The following is a 19269-nucleotide window of genomic DNA, read 5'->3' as shown; positions in this document are numbered from 1 at the left end:
AGGATTACAATAGGCTGGGTGGCAGCCCCCCTCCAGGATTACAATAGGCTGGGTGGCAGCCCCCCCCCCACAGGATTACAATAGGCTGGGTGGCAGCCCCCCCCCCACAGGATTACAATAGGCTGGGTGGCAGCCCCCCCCCAGGATTACAATAGGCTGGGTGGCAGCCCCCCCCAGGATTACAATAGGCTGGGTGGCAGCCCCCCCCCCCCCAGGATTACAATAGGCTGGGTGGCAGCCCCCCCCCCCCAGGATTACAATAGGCTGGGTGGCAGCCCCCCCCCCAGGATTACAATAGGCTGGGTGGCAGCCCCCCCCCCCAGGATTACAATAGGCTGGGTGGCAGCCCCCCCCAGGATTACAATAGGCTGGGTGGCAGCCCCCCCAGGATTACAATAGACTGGGTGGCAGCCCCCCCCCCCCAGGATTACAATAGGCTGGGTGGCAGCCCCCCCAGGATTACAATAGGCTGGGTGGCAGCCCCCCCCCCCCAGGATTACAATAGGCTGGGTGGCAGCCCCCTCCAGGATTACAATAGGCTGGGTGGCAGCCCCCCCCCAGGATTACAATAGGCTGGGTGGCAGCCCCCCCCAGGATTACAATAGGCTGGGTGGCAGCCCCCCCCAGGATTACAATAGGCTGGGTGGCAGCCCCCTCCAGGATTACAATAGGCTGGGTGGCAGCCCCCCCCAGGATTACAATAGGCTGGGTGGCAGCCCCCCCCAGGATTACAATAGGCTGGGTGGCAGCCCCCCCCCCCAGGATTACAATAGGCTGGGTGGCAGCCCCCCCCCCCCCCCCCCAGGATTACAATAGGCTGGGTGGCAGCCCCCCCCCCCCCAGGATTACAATAGGCTGGGTGGCAGCCCCCCCCCCCCAGGATTACAATAGGCTGGGTGGCAGCCCCCCCCCCAGGATTACAATAGGCTGGGTGGCAGCCCCCCCCCCCAGGATTACAATAGGCTGGGTGGCAGCCCCCCCCCACAGGATTACAATAGGCTGGGTGGCAGCCCCCCCCCCCCAGGATTACAATAGGCTGGGTGGCAGCCCCCCCCCCCCAGGATTACAATAGGCTGGGTGGCAGCACCCCCCCCAGGATTACAATAGGCTGGCTGCCCCCCCCCCCCCCCAGGATTACAGTCAGTCCCATTGAAACAGGATGTACATTCAGAAACGATTTCCCAGACAGATGGAACCCCATCGTTCTGGAATAGAAAACAGAGAGTGACAGCATGTCCCACGTGGATTCCTTTGTGTCATCTGTTCAGTGATCTCTGAGTTCAGTGGGTTAAAGAGAGATGCTCAGTACTAAGAAAGAGAGGAGGACTGAGCTAATGCTGAAAGACAACTGGCATAACAATGAGTCTGGTACTGTACTGTAGACACTGTAACTCTTCTATCTCTGTCGAGTCATTCATGTTCGTCATGACGTTGAAACGAACAAAGACAGAGAGGACCTAGCTAAAACACAAACAGACTCGGTTCCAAAACCATAGCCTGGTCCCAGATCTGTTTGTGCTGTCTTGCCAACTCCTATAGACAGCACATAGACTGAACCACCAGGCTAAGCTAGGCTATATAACAACAGCGGCTACAGAGACTAAAACTGCTGCTGGTGCTTTTTGCCTGAAAGTCGACTCCACCCGATATCTGCAGCGTGGAATCCCATTTGCCACCGCGGTACAGACCTGGGTTCAAATACTAACTGAAATCATTCAGATATTTTAGTGTCTGCTCTAGCCTGCCTGGAGTACCAGGTGGGCGGGGATTTGCCCTTTTGGGACTATTCCATTTGTCTTTTAAGCTAGAGTTCAATCAAGCACAGAGCAAGTATTTTTAATTATTTCAAATATCATTTGAACCCAGGTGTGCCACATTGGCCTGTGAGTGCCTGTTTGGGCAGTGAAAGCTATTCCCATTCCCCCTTCTGCATAATGCAACGAGTCAGACTTTCTCTGCAGTGCTCTGCCTGTGCCCAGCCTACCAAAATAAACAGTTCTGAGCCGAACTATACCCATTTCAGCAATACCATAATCACTTCTACAGTGTGTCTAGTGCTGCTGTTTGAGACACGTTACCTGCTGCCATGTATTCTCCGCTATCGAGGGTCTTCCCTGTCTTTCTCCTGTCCTTGGCACGAAATAATGGACAAGATGTAGCAGGGGAGTTCCTGAAGTCTGACAGGAAGGACATACCACTGTCATATACATAGTCTACGTACCTCTGAGGGAGTTCCTGTCTAGATCAGTGATGTTGACTTGGTCTCTGACATCGTCCCAGAGATTAACAGAGGACTGGAGAGGCTTGTTGTCTTCACCGTCCTCACTGAAGAACCCTGAGGCCTCCTGGGACGTGTCCTGCTGGGAGGTCTCCCGTCCCTGGGAGGTTAGGCCTGGTACCGTGGTGGGGCTGCCTGGAACTACAGAGAAAAAATTATACTTTATTGTCTTGATTTATTATTTACTTTATTGTCAATCCACAGACATTTGTATTTTGCTTATAGTCCAACCCCAAAGACACAAACACTCTCCCTGGACCAGTTTCTCAGGGGTTAAATATCTTGCTCAAAAGGCACAACGGCAGGCGATTGCATCTAGGGTACTAATGCCAGTGAGGCTCCGGTTGCCATGCCCCACCAGATTTTTCAGTCGGATATTGGGCCCGCTTCTCTAACCTACCGGTCATCATCTCAGGCTGCTCCTCCACATCTAGGTCCAGGTCAATGAGGGACAGAGGAGAGGGCTGGGAGGTGGACAGCAGGGTGGGTGGTCCATCACTCAACAGGGCGTCACAGGACAACAGGAACAACAGTGTGGAGCCTGGAAAGAAAGAGTGAAGGAAAGAAAGAAAGATTTCCACACAGTTCTTAGTTAATACCAGGTAAGTACCAGCTTAAATCAGCTGTGAAATAAACCAAGACAAGATTTTCACTGTCAACTGTTTTTTGGTCAAATAAATAGCAGTCAAATAGCCTTGTTCTCTGTGATTTTTCTACAGTGTTAAATTGTGGCTACATACTGTAGAGCTGTCTTATATGGCCCGGGTGCATTTAAAGCAGCTGTCTTATATGGCCCGGGTGCATTTAAAGCAGCTGTTGTATGTGACTGGCCACAGGATAGGACGCTGGCATGGCCGAGACAGATGGACATGAGGTAACTAAGCACTTAACCTGCTAAGACACTTTCTCCTGTCTAGTACACTCAACTGCCACTTCCCTGCCTCCTTAACCCCAGTCTCTCCCCAGTCTAGTCAACCCCAGCCGTTCCCCAGCTTATTATTAACCCCAACCTGTCCCCAGCCTAGTCTTAACCCCAGCAGTCCGCTGCCTGTCCCCAGCCTAGTCCTAACCCCAGCAGTCCGCTGCCTGTCCCCAGCCTAGTCTAAACCCCAGCCTGTCCCAGATGGCTTAGTAAGGCCTAGAGTCCAACCAGCTTAGTATCACACTCCACACTGCCTGAACACGCTTACTACACTATGGTGTCACACTGGGCTTAATCCCCTGTGTCTCTGTCACCAGGCCAGGCCAACCGACCACATGGCAAGAAGTGTCACCAAGAGGCAAGACAGTAATACCAATCGTGGAACACAGAACCAGATATTGTGTGCGCAGGCCAGCTACCTCGATTAAATTAACAGTCTGTTAAGAGAGACTACCAAAACAGGTTTATTCCATATTCCCCAAATGCATTTTCCATCCTAGCCGTGGCTTTCTCTATGCAGAGTCACGGAGTCTTGTAAAACAGGCTTTTTCACCACGCCAGGACACCGGCCCAGCCACATGGCAGAAAGAGTTACCAAGACAAGACAGAGGTTTATTCCTTCAAAACACATTTTCCATTTACCAAGCCGTGGCTTTTATATGCAGAGTCACAGAGGCTTGTAGTTAGATAAGGACAAGCCAGTGGAGCTGGCAGAACTTCTGTCATATTGATTAAAATTCAAACCCATCACTGTTCTCTTCCTGGTGTGGCTCTGTCTGTCTCTTCAAACACATCACTTGTGTGTGTGTGTGTGTGTGTGTGTGTGTGTGTGTGTGTGTGTGTGTGTGTGTGTGTGTGTGTGTGTGTGTGTGTGTGTGTGTGTGTGTGTGTGAGCAGAGGCACCTAAGCAAAGCAAAAAATGAGGCTCATGGCACTGTATGTGCCAGAAATCTTCAATCCCTCCCAGCCACAAGCTAAAAATCTTCAATCCCTCCCAGCCACAAGCTAAAAATCTTCAATCCCTCCCAGCCACAAGCTAAAATCTTCAATCCCTCCCAGCTAAATAGCTCCAATCTCTCCCAGCCACCAGCTAAATAGCTCCAATCCCTCCCAGCTGCAAGATAAAAAACTTCACAGAGAAGTAAACATTTAAATCCCTTCACTGATACAGCCAGAGTGGATGTTCAGAAGCAAGTGCCAAGCAGCAAGTTACTTTTCTGGGTCTCTTCCTCTCAGCAGCTAATGCATAAATAAAAGTTAGCAGAAGCGAGAAAGCCCCAAACCTCCACTGGCTAACTTGCAAGTCTGCAGGGGCTAGGGGTTTAGGGGTACAGGAGCTAGGGGTTTAGGGGCTAGGGGTACAGGAGCTAGGGGTTCAGGGGTACAGGAGCTAGGGGTTCAGGAGCTAGGGGTTTAGGGGTTAGGGGTTTAGGGGTACAGGATCTAGGGGTTCAGGGGTACAGGAGCTAGGGGTTCAGGGGTACAGGAGCTAGGGGTTCAGGGGTACAGGAGCTAGGGGTTCAGGGGTACAGGATCTAGGGGTTCAGGGGTACAGGAGCTAGGGGTTTAGGGGTTTATGGGTTTAGGGGCTAGGGGTTTAGGGGTACAGGATCTAGGGGTTCAGGGGTACAGGAGATAGGGGTTCAGGGGTACAGGAGCTAGGGGTTAGGGGTACAGGAGCTAGGGGTTTAGGGGCTAGGAGTTTAGGGGCTTAGGGGTTTAGGGGTACAGGATCTAGGGGTTCAGGGGTACAGGAGCTAGGGGTTCAGGGGTTCAGGAGCTAGGGGTTCAGGGGCTAGGGGTTTAGGGGCTAGGAGTTTAGGGGCTTAGGGGTTTAGGGGTACAGGAGCTAGGGGTTTATGGGTACAGGAGCTAGGAGTTTAGGGGTACAGGAGCTAGGGGTTTAGGGGCTAGGGGTTTAGGGGCTAGGAGTTTAGGGGCTTAGGGGTTTAGGGGTACAGGAGCTAGGGGTTTATGGGTACAGGAGCTAGGGGTTTAGGGGTACAGGAGCTAGGGGTTTAGGGGCTAGGGGTTTAGGGGCTAGGGGTTTAGGGGTACAGGAGCTAGGGGTTTAGGGGTACAGGAGCTCTGGGTTTAGGGGTACAGGGGCTCGGGGTTTAGGGGTACAGGAGCTAGGGGTTTAGGGGTACAGGAGCTCGGGGTTTAGGGGTACAGGGGCTCGGGGTTTAGGGGTACAGGGGGACAGGGGTTTAGGGGGACAGGGGCTAGGGGTTTAGGGGCTAGGGGTTTAGGGGTTTATGTTGGTATCTCTGTTGGTAGGCTACATAGCATGCCTTGGTTTTAGCTCAGCGGGCTAACACTGCTGCTGTGATCAACTGGGTGTGAACCTATGTCTCCTGAACAGTCACACCATACGGCTTGTGTTAGTCCGCCGAGCTAAAGGCTAGAGCTCAGGGAGCTAACACAAGCCTTCAGGCAGGTCTCAGGCAACGTATGGCATCATGTTCCACATGTTCCACTGAACCACATCCATTACACTGGTGCTATTGGTCAACTATCATAGTACTGCTCTGGCTCTGTAAGTTCCCACATGGCTGCGCCTGTGGCTAACCTTGGGTACCTTCCCAATGACTCCCCATTACCTACATAGTGGCTCTGGTCAAAAGAAGTGCACTATGCAGGGAACAGGGTGCCATTTGGAAAGCAGCTCTTCATCACTGAGGGGCTGACGTATACAACAGTGCTGTATTCTACATTTAGCTTCAAGGACAAGACTTGAAGGTCACAGGAGAAAGAGGTCCAATCAAATCAAGCGTTAACTGGCGATAGCAGACACCCGATTTGCGGATGTTTTGGCAATGTTGGAGGTGGAACTGCGTTGGAAGCCATCTTGCGATCATTGCCACACCCGTCCCACTCAAGTTACAAGTTCAGAAGGAGAAAGTGTAGGCTGTGTAGAAAATAGAAAAATCATTCAACTAAATAATGAGGGTTTCTATCATCATAATGGAGGTGTAGATTCCATCTCACATTCCAGTGTTCCAACGTGTAAACCAGGCTGTATTCTGTTAATGTGACTCCCTGCAGCCAATGGCAATGTCCGCTTTAGGTATAATGCCAGGAGCCACTTGTGGATTTGACAGATCTAACGCAGTTCCACCTCAGACACTCCAAAACAACCGCTATGACCATGTTTCTGGAGTTTCACCACTCACAAAACGTTACTTTCAACGTAATTTCATTGACCAATATGTGATCTGAAAGGACACTACAGACCTCACATGTAGTTAACTCATACATGCCCAATGCACATAAACAACAGCAACAAGAACGGCATCAATGATAGTCATTGTGGATTAAATCAAATTGATACTCTTGATAATTGTTTCTTTACTTGGAACAGGATTTTAGGATGATCCCTGAGTGATTGTGCAAAATCTTTTGCTTCTTCAGTTGATCCTATTCTCTCTTGCCCCTAAATCTCCCTGTTGGAGTCAGATTGCCTCTAAATCTCCCTGTTGGAATCAGATTGCCTCTAAATCTCCCTGTTGGAGTCAGATTGCCTCTAAATCTCCCTGTTGGAGTCAGATTCCCTCTAAATCTCCCTGTTGGAGTCAGATTGCCTCTAAATCTCCCTGTTGGAGTCAGATTGCCTCTAAATCTCCCTGTTGGAGTCAGATTGCCTCTAAATCTCCCTGTTGGAGTCAGATTGCCTCTAAATATCCCTGTTGGAGTCCCTCTAAATCTCCCTGTTGGAGTCCCTCTAAATCTCCCTGTTGGAGTCAGATTGCCTCTAAATCTCCCTGTTGGAGTCAGATTGCCTCTAAATCTCCCTGTTGGAGTCAGATTGCCTCTAAATCTCCCTGTTGGAGTCAGATTGCCTCTAAATCTCCCTGTTGGAGTCAGATTGCCTCTAAATCTCCCTGTTGGAGTCCCTCTAAATCTCCCTGTTGGAGTCAGATTCTCTCTAAATCTCCCTGTTGGAGTCAGATTCCCTCTGTTAACTGGATCAGATAGCGCCAATTTTTTATTTTTTATTTAACCTTAATTTAACTAGGCAAGTCAGTTAAGAACAAATTCTTATTTACAATGACGGCCTACCCAGGCCAAACCGGACGACGCTGGGCCAATTGTGCGCCGCCCTATGGGACTCCCAATCACAGCCGGTTGTGATGCAGCTTGGATTCAAACCAGGGTGTCTGTAGTGACGCCTCAAACACTGAGATGCAGTGGCTTAGACCGCTGTGCCACTCGGGAGCCCGAGTTGCAGGGGAATCATGTGGAGTATCAAATCAAACTTACAGCAGGTATAAAAGTTGTGCGCTAGCTCCCTCAACTTTACAGTAGTAGTCAACATTACAGTAGTAGTCAACATTACAGTACAGTAGTCAACATTACAGTAGTAGTCAACATTACAGTACAGTAGTCAACATTACAGTAGTCAACATTACAGTACAGTAGTCAACTTTACAGTAGTCAACTTTACAGTAGTAGTCAACATTACAGTAATAGTCAACATTACAGTAGTCAACATTACAGTAGTAGTCAACATTACAGTAGTAGTCAACATTACAGTACAGTAGTCAACATTACAGTAGTCAACATTACAGTACAGTAGTCAACATTACAGTAGTCAACAATACAGTAGTCGACATTACAATAGTAGTCGACATTACAGTAGTAGTCGACATTACAGTAGTAGTCGACATTACAGTAGTAGTCGACATTACAGTAGTAGTCAACATTACAGTAGTCAACATTACAGTAGTCAACATTACAGTAGTCAACATTACAGTACAGTAGTCAACATTACAGTAGTCAACATTACAGTACAGTAGTCAACATTACAGTACAGTAGTCAACATTACAGTAGTCAACATTACAGTAGTCAACATTACAATAGTAGTCAACATTACAGTACAGTAGTCAACATTACAGTAGTCAACATTACAGTACAGTAGTCAACATTACAGTACAGTAGTAAACATTACAGTACAGTAGTAAACATTACAGTAGTCAACATTACAATAGTAGTCAACATTACAATAGTAGTCAACATTACAGTAGGCTACAATAATCCATCAATAATAAAGAGTCAAATAAAAAATGACAATAAGTAAAATAAGTATGAAGTACTAGCGTTACAGTAGTGATGTTCAGAATAGATTGTCATTTTGACTGACTCCTCTCTGCTCTCCTGATGATCTCTGTAAGGGCCAATGTTGTTAACCATCTGGAAGTGGACCGTAATCCTTCACTTTTTGGACTGTTCTCACAACCAGTGGCCCCACACTGCAAGGGCATCCTTCACATGTGCAATCGCTGCTCTGCACCCCACTGGACATTGATTTTGTGTGTGATTCTTCATCTTTAGTTGAAGGCCACACACATGTCTTCGTGAGTGTGTGTGGCGTGTATGTGTGCCTGCATCTATCTATCTATCTATCTATCTATCTATCTATCTATCTATCTATCTATCTATCTATCTATCTATCTATCTGTCTATCTATCTGTCTGTCTGTCTGTCTGTCTGTCTGTCTGTCTGTCTGTCTGTCTGTCTGTCTGTCTGTCTGTCTGTCTGTCTGTCTGTCTGTCTGTCTGTCTGTCTGTCTGTCTGTCTGTCTGTCTGTCTGTCTGTCTGTCTGTCTGTCTGTCTGTCTGTCTGTCTGTCTGTCTGTCTGTCTGTCTGTGTGTGTGTGTGTGTGTGTGTGTGTGTGTGTGTGTGTGTGTGTGTGTGTGTGTGTGTGTGTGTGGTAGAATGACACAGGTTCCAGCTATTTTGTTATCTGCATTATAGGATTTTCATAGGCGTCTTCCCATCATGGTGGTCAATAGCATGATAAATGACTATTCTCTGCTCTCAATAGTTTCCAGGATCCTGCTGTCTGCTCTAGGTGCACTCACAATCACTGCACCGCATTGGACATCCTTCATACAGATATATTCAATATCTCCCTATCTCAGTCTGTTGTCCCCACATGATTCAAGATGGCCACCATTGTCCCTGTACCTAAGAAAGCAAAGGTAATTGAACTAAATGACTATAGCCCAGTAGCACTCACCTCTGTCATCATGAAATGCTTTGAGAGACTAGTCAAGGATCATATCACCTCCACCCTACCTGCCACCCTAGACTCACTTCAATTTGCTTACCGCCCCAATAGATCCACAGACGATGCAATGGCCACCACACTGCACACTGCCCTGTCCCATCTGGACAAGAGGCATACCTATGTAAGAATGCTGTTCATTGACTACAGCTCAGCCTTCAACACCATAGTACCCTCCAAGCTCATCATCAAGCTCGAGGCCCTGGGTCTGAACCCCGCCCTGTGCAACTGGGTCCTGGATTTCCTGACGGGTCGCCCCCAGGTGGTGAAGGTAGAAAACAACACCTCATCTTCGCTGATCCTCAACACTGGGGCTCCACAAGGGTGCGTGCTCAGCCCCTTCCTGTACTCCCTGTTCACCCATGACTGTGTGGCCATGCACGCCTCCAGCTCAATCATCAAGTTTGCAGACTACACAACAGTAGTAGGCTTGATTACCAACAACAATGACACAGCCTACAGGGAGGAGGTGAGGGCTCTGGGAGTGTGGTGCCAGAAAAATAACCTCTCACTCAACGTCAACAAAACTAAGGAGATGACCGAGGACTTAAGGAAACAGCAGAGGGACCGCAGTGGTGAAGGTGGAAAGCTTCAAGTTCCTCGGCGTACACATCACGGACAAACTAAAATGGTCCACCCACACAGACAGTGTGGTGAAGAAGGCGCAACAGCGCCTCTTCAACCTCAGAAGGCGGAATAAATTTGGCTTAACACCTAAAACCCTCACAAACTTTTACAGATGGACAATCGAGAGCATCCTGTCAGGCTGTATCACCGCTTGGTATGGCAACTGCATCAACAACCGCAAAATTGGTGCGGTCTGCCCAACGCATCACCGGGGGCAAACTTTCTGCCCTCCAGGACACCTACAGCACCCAATGCCACAGGAAGGCCAAGAAGATCATCAAGGACCATAACCACCCGAGCCACTGCCTGTTCACCCTGCTATCATCCAGAAGGCGAGGTTAGTACAGGTGCATCAAAGCTGGGCCTGAGAGACTGAAAAACAGCTTCTATCTCAGGGCCATCAGACTGCTAAACAGCCATCACTAGCACATAAGAGGCGGCTGCCTATAGACATAGATTAGGAATCACTGGCCACTTTTAGAAATGGATCACTAGCCACTTTAATTGTGTTCCGTATCTAGCATTACTCATCTCATATGTCTACACTATTCTATGGTATCTAAGTCACTTTTAAATTGTGTTTACATATTGCATCACCCATTTCATATGTATAAACTGTATTGTATTCTATACTACACCACTGACTGTTAAACAGCCATCTCCAGCACATCAGAGGCTGCTGCCTATAGACATAGATTAGGAAACACTGGCCACTTTAAGGAAATGAAATACTAGCCACTTTAATAATGTATCCGTATCTGCATTACTCATCTCATATGTTTAAACTGTACTCTATACTATTCTACGGTATCTTAGTCACTTTAAATTGTTTGTAAATATTGCATCACCCATCTCATATGTATATACTGTACTCTATACTATGCCACTGTATCTTAAAACTAAAACTAAATGCATGCTCTTCAACCAATTGCTGCCCGCACCCGCCCGCCCGACTAGCATCACTACTCTGGATGGTTCTGACTTAGAATATGTGGACAACTACAAATACCTAGGTGTCTGGTTAGACTGTAAACTCTCCTTCCAGACTCACATTAAGCATCTCTAATCCAAAATTAAATCTAGAATCGGCTTCCTATTTCGCAAAACAAAGCCTCCTTCACTCATGCTGCCAAACATACCCTCGTAAAACTGACTATCCTACCAATCCTTGACTTCGGCGATGTCATTTATAAAATAGCCTCCAACACTCTACTCAGCAAATTGCACGTAGTCTATCACAGTGCCATCCGTTTTGTCACCAAAGCCCCATATACTACCCACCACTACGACCTTGATGCTCTTGTTGGCTGGCCCTCGCTAAATATTTGTCACCAAACCCACTGGCTCCAGGTCATCTATAAGTCTTTGCTATGACAGTTTGCGCTGTTCTGTGAAGGGAGTAGTACACAGCGTTGTACGAGATCTTCAGTGTCTTGGCAATTTCTCGCATGGAATAGCCTTCATTTCTCAGAACAAGAATAGACTGACGAGTTTCAGAAGAAAGGTCTTTGTTTCTAGATATTTGGAGCCTGTAATCGAACCCACAAATGCTGATGCTCCAGATACTCAACTAGGCCAGTTTTATTGCTTCTTTAATCAGAACAACAGTTTTCAGCTGTGCTAACAAAATTGCAAAAGGGTTTTCTAATGATCAATTAGCCTTTTAAAATGATAAACTTGGATTAGCTAACACAACGTGCCATTGGAACACAGGAGAGATTTTTGCTGATAATGGGTCTCTGTACATCTATGTACAGTAGATATTCCATTAAAAATCAGACGTTTCCAGCTACAATAGTGATTTACAACATTAACAATGTCTACACTGCATTTCTGATCAATTTTATGTTATTTTAATGGACAAAAAATATTGCTTTTCTTTCAAAAACAAGGACATTTCTAAGTGACCCCAAACTTTTGAACGGTAGTGTATATTCTTAATCCATTCCTTACTTCGATTTGTGTGTATCGAGTGTATGTTGTGAAACTGTTAGATATTACTGCACTGTCGGAGCTAGAAGCACAAGCATTTCGCTACACCCGCAATAACATCTGCTCAACGCGTGTATGTGACCAATAAAATTATATTATATTTGATTTGATATCCTTCACAATCACTGCATCACAATGGACATCCTTCAAATCCTTTACAATCACTGCATCACAGTGGACATCCTTCATATCCTTTACAATCACTGCATCACAATGGACATCCTTCAAATCCTTTACAATCACTGCATCACAATGGACATCCTTCAAATCCTTTACAATCACTGCATCACAATGGACATCCTTCATATCCTTTACAATCACTGCATTCACAATGGACATCCTTCAAATCCTTTACAATCACTGCATCACAGTGGACATCCTTCATATCCTTTACAATCACTGCATCACAATGGACATCCTTCAAATCCTTTACAATCACTGCATCACAATGGACATCCTTCATATCCTTTACAATCACTGCATCACAGTGGACATCCTTCATATCCTTTACAATCACTGCATCACAATGGACATCCTTCAAATCCTTTACAATCACTGCATCACAATGGACATCCTTCATATCCTTTACAATCACTGCATCACAATGGACATCCTTCATATCCTTTACAATCACTGCATCACAATGGACATCCTTCAAATCCTTTACAATCACTGCATCACAATGGACATCCTTCATATCCTTTACAATCACTGCATCACAGTGGACATCCTTCATATCCTTTACAATCACTGCATCACAATGGACATCCTTCATATCCTTTACAATCACTGCATCACAGTGGACATCCTTCATATCCTTTATAATCACTGCATCACAATGGACATCCTTCATATCCTTTACAATCACTGCATCAGAGTGGACAACCTTCACATCCTTTACAATCACTGCATCACAGTGGACATCCTTCATATCCTTTACAATCACTGCATCACAATGGACATCCTTCATATCCTTTACAATCACTGCATCAGAGTGGACAACCTTCACATCCTTTACAATCACTGCATCAGAGTGGACAACCTTCACATCCTTTACAATCACTGCATCACAGTGGACAACCTTCATATCCTTTACAAGGATGAAGTAGCCAAACCACACGGTCAGTGTCAGTGTACATGTGAATGGTTTCGGGTTGTTACACTACCGACTGTTACCTCCATCAGTAATCAATCAGTTATCTGTCCTACAATGTGCATTCATGATGAATTACTATTCTACCTGCTCTGCATGGGTTCCAGGATGCTGGCTGCTTGCTGTAGGAGGACGGCTGGGCTGCAGACAGACAGAGGCTGACTTTGCAGCACTGCGTAGGCTGCTAGGTAGCTTTAACTGTGGGTAGTAGTAAGATTTATAGTCCCTGGTCTCTGCATGGCTGCCAGCAGTGCACATTGCTCACAGCAGAAAAAAAACTGTGAGCTGGTGGGAAAGTGGACAGAGACTCAAACACAAATGTTAATATGAGTCTGACTCAGGATAGGTCAGATATGAGTCAGGATAGGTCTGATATGACTCAGGATAGGTCTGATATGAGTCAGGATAGGTCTGATATGACTCAGGATAGGTCTGATATCTGCCTGACTCCGGATAGGTCTGATATCTGTCTGCCTCCGGATAGGTCTGATATCTGTCTGCCTCCGGATAGGTCTGATATCTGTCTGCCTCCGGATAGGTCTGATATCTGTCTGCCTCCGGATAGGTCTGATATCTGCCTGACTCAGGATATCTCTGATATCTGCCTGACTCAGGATATCTCTGATATCTGCCTGACTCAGGATATCTCTGATATCTGCCTGACTCAGGATATCTCTGATATCTGCCTGACTCAGGATATCTCTGATATCTGCCTGACTCAGGATATCTCTGATATCTGCCTGACTCAGGATATCTCTGATATCTGCCTGACTCAGGATATCTCTGATATCTGCCTGACTCAGGATAGGTGTGATATCTGTCTGACTCAGGATAGGTGTGATATCTGTCTGACTCAGGATAGGTGTGATATCTGCCTGACTCAGGATAGGTCTGATATCTACCTGACTCAGGATAGGTCTGATATCTGTCTGACTCAGGATAGGTCTGATATCTGTCTGACTCAGGATAGGTGTGATATCTGTCTGACCCAGGATAGGTGTGATATCTGTCTGGATGTCAGAGGTAGAAGAGAACCCTATCCTGGTTCCTTCTGAAGCAGCCAGTGAAATACAGGATGGAGAAGCATAAACAGCTACACATCTCTATCAGCATAGTAAATAACCATGTAATAAGGCTTAATATCTCTATCAGGATAGTAAATAACCATGTAATAAGGCTTAATATCTCTATCAGCATAGTAAATAACCATGTAATAAGGCTTAATATCTCTATCAGCATAGTAAATAACCATGTAATAAGGCTTAATATCTCTGTCCCTCCATAGCCAGCTTCTTGTATAAAAGTAGCATTCAGGCAAGGTTATTTCCATTTGGGGGAACATCGGCATTACAGTATTTTGGATATTGAATCATTCCTCATGTTGTGAGCCAGTCAGCCAGCCAGCCAGCCAGCCAGCCAACTAACCATCCAACTAGTCAGCTAGCCAGCCAGTCAGCCAGGCAGTCAGCTAGCCAGCCAACTAGTCAGCTAGCCAGCCAGCCAGCCAACTAGTCAGCTAGCCAGCCAGTCAGCCAGCCAACCAGTTAGCCAGTCAGCTAGCCAGCCAGTCAGCCAGCCAGCCAACTAGTCAGCTAGCCAGCCAGTCAGCCAGCCAACCAGTTAGCCAGACAGCCAGTCAGCCAGCCAGCCAGCCAACTAGTCAGCTAGCCAGCCAGTCAGCCAGCCAACCAGTTAGCCAGCCAGTCAGCCAGCCAGCCAGCCAGCCAGTCAGCCAGTCAGCCAATGCAGAGGAAGGCAATGTGTTGAGGTAAACGCATATCACAGAGCCAGTGACGCGAGGGAGTTGGAGAGATAGAGGCCTATACTGTACAGAAGTGCTGTCCTTGTTCTGTCTGGGCCTGTGCTAGAACCAAAATGTATTATACGGTATGTCACAGCACTGGACCAATAGAACAACGGGGTAATATCAGTCATAGAGAACACCGGGGTAATATCAGTCATAGAGAACACCGGGGTAATATCAGTCATAGAGAACACCGGGGTAATATCAGTCATAGAGAACACCGGGGTAATATCAGTCATAGAGAACACCGGGGTAATATCAGTCATAGAGAACACCGGGGTAATATCAGTCATAGAGAACACCGGGGTAATATCAGTCATAGAGAACACCGGGGTAATATCAGTCATAGAGAACACCGGGGTAATATCAGTCATAGAGAACACCGGGGTAATATCAGTCATAGAGAACACCGGGGTAATATCAGTCATAGAGAACACCGGGGTAATATCAGTCATAGAGAACAACGGGGTAATATCAGTCATAGAGAACAACGTGGTAATGTCAGTCATAGAGAACAACGGGGTAATGTCAGTCATAGAGAACAACGGGGTAATACCAGTCATATAGAACAACGGGGTAATACCAGTCATAGAGAACAACGGGGTAATACCAGTCATAGAGAACAACGGGGTAATATCAGTCATAGAGAACAACGGGGTAATATCAGTCATAGAGAACAACGGGGTAATATCAGTCATAGAGAACAACGGGGTAATACCAGTCATAGAGAACAACGGGGTAATATCAGTCAGAGAACAACGGGGTAATATCAGTCATAGAGAACAACGGGGTAATATCAGTCATAGAGAACAACGGGGTAATATCAGTCATATTCTCGTTGGCTATTATGAGAATATGAGAGACAATAATACAAACTATGAAAACGATGAAATTATTCAACTGGATCTGGTGAAGGGATGTTACTTGGTCCCAGAACTGTCGTTGGCATGCCATGACTGTTTACAATGTCTCAAGCAATACATGCCAGATGCCCAACACATTTACATGGTTGGGTGGATTACTTCCCCTTTAAGAGGCATTAGAAGAAGACAAAAAGGATCCATGAAATGCATTTGGTGTGTCATCATAGTGGTCTCTGATTGGTGGTGATCATTTGGTTTGTCATCATAGTGGTCTCTGATTGGTGGTGATCATTTGGTTTGTCATCATAGTGGTCTCTGATTGGTGGTGATCATTTGGTTTGTCATCATAGTGGTCTCTGATTGGTGGTGATCATTTGGTTTGTCATCATAGTGGTCTCTGATTGGTGGTGATCATTTGGTTTGTCATCATAGTGGTCTCTGATTGGTGGTGATCATTTGGTTTGTCATCATAGTGGTCTCTGATTGGTGGTGATCATTTGGTTTGTCATCATAGTGGTCTCTGATTGGTGGTGATCATTTGGTTTGTCATCATAGTGGTCTCTGATTGGTGGTCATCATTTGGTTTGTCATCATAGTGCTCTCTGATTGGTGGTGATCATTTGGTTTGTCATCATAGTGCTCTCTGTCTTTTTTCACAGCTGAATTGAAAGTCATTGAAAGAAACAGAAAAGGTGTCATAATGTATTTTTTCACAAACATTCTTTCTGAATTTGAAAGTTTTTTAGTTTTTTGTAATCAGATTACACGCAACTGTAATCAGTTCCTTGCCAAACCTGCACCATTAGACCTATGTGTTAAAGGGTAAGCCATTTATCTGAGGGAATCTATGGAGATAATTTGTGTGCTCTATATTAGTTGGCTCATCCCCAACCAGGTTTGACTGTGCTCATTAATTATGTCTGATGCATTGACCAGGCTGCAAGAGCATAGCCACACTATCAGAATGAATAGCCCTCTCTGGACCTAGACTAGTCTCTAGCACTTCTTCATCAACATTAAAGATTGCTTTCCAGTTGTCTACAGACATGCTTCATTCACAGTTTTGAACAGTAACCATTATACTAAAATGTTAAGCGTGTGATGATTCTAGATTATAATCTGAAGATTGTCATGATTCTACATTAACATTTCAAGCATGTTTAATTTTCTTTGTTATTTTTTAAAACTTGGTCAAGTCAGTTAAGAACAAATTCTTATTTACAATGATGGCCTACCAAACCAACCCCTAAACCGGACAACGCTGGGCCAATTGTGCGCCGCTCAAACACGGCTGGTTGTGATACAGTCTGGAATCGAACCAGGATCTGTAGTGATGCCTCTAGCACTGAGATGCAGTGCCTTAGACCGCTGAGCCACTCGGGAGCCCCATGATTCTAGATGATCATCTGAAGCGTGTCATGATTCTAGATGATCATCTGAAGCGTGTCATGATTCTAGATTACAATCTGAAGCGTGTCATGATTCTAGATGATCATATGAAGCGTGTCATGATTCTAGATGATCATCTGAAGCGTGTCATGATTCTAGATTATGAAAAGGTTAAAGAACTAAATTCAAATTACGATTATTTAATGTTCTTAGAACATTATTGTAAATTCACTAAAATGACACTTCTCTTACTTGGACAGATTTAGGTTTCAATTCAAACACGGATCTTCTTGAATTCACTCTATTGCAACAATCAATGCACTTATAATGAACCTCACGTTCAACAAAGCAGTTTGTTACCAATGATAGATTGAGCCTACATGGATTTTTCTTTCCTCCATACATGCAGGCCTCTTGGGCATTAGAATGATATTGACAGTTTTATGCGTCTGTGGATATTGCTTTGGAAAATACGGTAGCAGTCTTAAGATCACTATAAATCCTATAATGTCAGGGTTTATTATAGCTTCTGTTGATAATCCACAGTCATCATCATGTGAGAATAAACAATTGCAATGATAATTGAAACGATAGATTCATTCATAATCTTGTATCAGCATATGTTTCAACAACCAAATGCAACAAATGGAAGAGTAGACTAAATCGACCGCGTATGCAATCATGCGACACTGATTTAGCGGCGCAGAACTGCCATAATAAAAAACAATACTTACCGAATATAAACGTGCGATGCAGGCCTGCCATAACTGCAGCATAAACACTTCTAAAATGTTTAAATTGAGATGTTTGATTGTTGTTTTTCAGCTGCGGTAGCGGACAGATGGGAGGCACGTCATCGCAAATAGTCTGGCTGGTTAGGACGTAAGGACCGTTAGGCGTGATAAACGGCGGCACTTGGATGCACCGGTTCACGATTATCTGCAACTGAGCGCTGTGGCTGCGTGGAGACAAGTTTGCTGTGACAGACGCTGCTACCACAGAGTTTCTAATCCCAGAGGCGCAACATCGCGAGACTTCCGGGAACGCTTACAAGGCAGACCAGACCAAGCAGACCAGGCCGGGGTTTGGGAAGTCAATGAGAGAGGTGGCATAATAAGCATTAGTATTACAAGCTAGGTTTTCATCCAATTGGCGACAGATTTTCATACGAATATAAAAAAATCTGCATAAAGAAAATACGTTTTCATGTACTGAATAAAAATATAAAGTTCAATGTGTTTCCATCACATTTTCAACTATACCGATAGTGTTGTAAATGTTTTTTTTTTTGCATACATAGCAAATGTGCCTACATGGTCTTGTCATGTGTACTCTAGCCAACAGCTAGCAAATACAGTGGGGATAGGCCAGGGGCGGACTGGGACAAAAATTCAGCCCTGGCATTTCATCCACACCAGTCCACATCCCTCCACCCTAGGTGTCAGTTGTGTCACTAACTTCTACAGTTGGTGGCGCCAGCACATGATTTGGTCGGGAATCAAATCAGAGGGCAACCCTCTGCTCTGATTTGCATGCAGACAGTAGCTAGGTTTCCATCCATTCGGCGACAGATGTTCATGCGAATATTCTTTAAAACATTTTCCCACCAGGGATGTGTTTCCATCAAATAAAGTCTGTGTGTGATGAAGTAAAAAATATGTACCTACTCTGAGGTGTGTTCAGTTCGCTTGCAAGTTTGCTACATTGCCGAACCGGTTGTGCTGAACGACACGTTTTCCCAAAACGTTCTTGTACATTCTTTAACAGACTTTGAGGTACGTTTGCTACCGTTTGGTGGGTGTGGCTTGAAGCAATGAGTGATGTATTTAAAGGGTAGTGGCCATACTGACAGCATTCCCCAACCCAAATCCAAACCCCTCACCGTTTCTCAACTGGTCGTTCAGTACAGCACCGTTTCCATTCAGTTGAATGTTCCAGAACATAAAAATGTACTGAACGCAGCCCTGGATTTGGCACGTGCTGCTGTAGCCAACTGTGCTGATAGGCTAGTCTACATGAGATTATGGAGGTGTCATAATACCCCTAAACCTAGCAGTCAAACAGGAAAATGGTTACTATTTGACATATCTTAATTTTAAGCCTACTAGAAAGTGTGTGCATTCAAGCCTGGAAGGAAGCAAAACTCATCCCGCTACCCAAGAATAGTAAA

The 19269-nt window shown here is 45.7% G+C and overlaps 1 protein-coding gene across 5 annotated transcripts in view; it reads right to left on the bottom strand.

The window, feature by feature from the left end:
- Positions 1-18110, bottom strand: part of podxl2 (podocalyxin-like 2) — a 33260-nt gene extending 15150 nt beyond the window's left edge. For 2 of the 5 annotated variants that reach the window (XR_011667291.1, XM_071336802.1), the window contains exons 1-3: positions 17834-18105; positions 2679-2819; positions 2222-2419 (exon numbers count right to left, since the gene is read on the bottom strand). Coding sequence is in view for 4 of the 5 variants with exons in the window: in XM_071336802.1 (XP_071192903.1) it covers positions 2222-2419; positions 2679-2819; positions 17834-17864 (370 nt within the window). In the remaining variant the exon portion in view is untranslated. Of the gene's footprint in view, positions 1-2221; positions 2420-2678; positions 2820-15723; positions 15742-17833 lie in introns of those variants that run through there. The other 3 variants (XM_071336805.1, XM_071336803.1, XM_071336804.1) reach the window with 3 other exon arrangements.
- Positions 18111-19269: the final 1159 nt, after the last annotated feature.

Source organism: Salvelinus alpinus, chromosome 12 (genome assembly GCF_045679555.1).
Source record: "Salvelinus alpinus chromosome 12, SLU_Salpinus.1, whole genome shotgun sequence".
In the NCBI taxonomy this organism is placed as follows: Eukaryota; Metazoa; Chordata; class Actinopteri; order Salmoniformes; family Salmonidae; genus Salvelinus; species Salvelinus alpinus.
The sequence above is the reverse complement of the archived record's forward strand: the minus strand, read 5'-3'. Positions and strand labels throughout refer to the sequence as shown.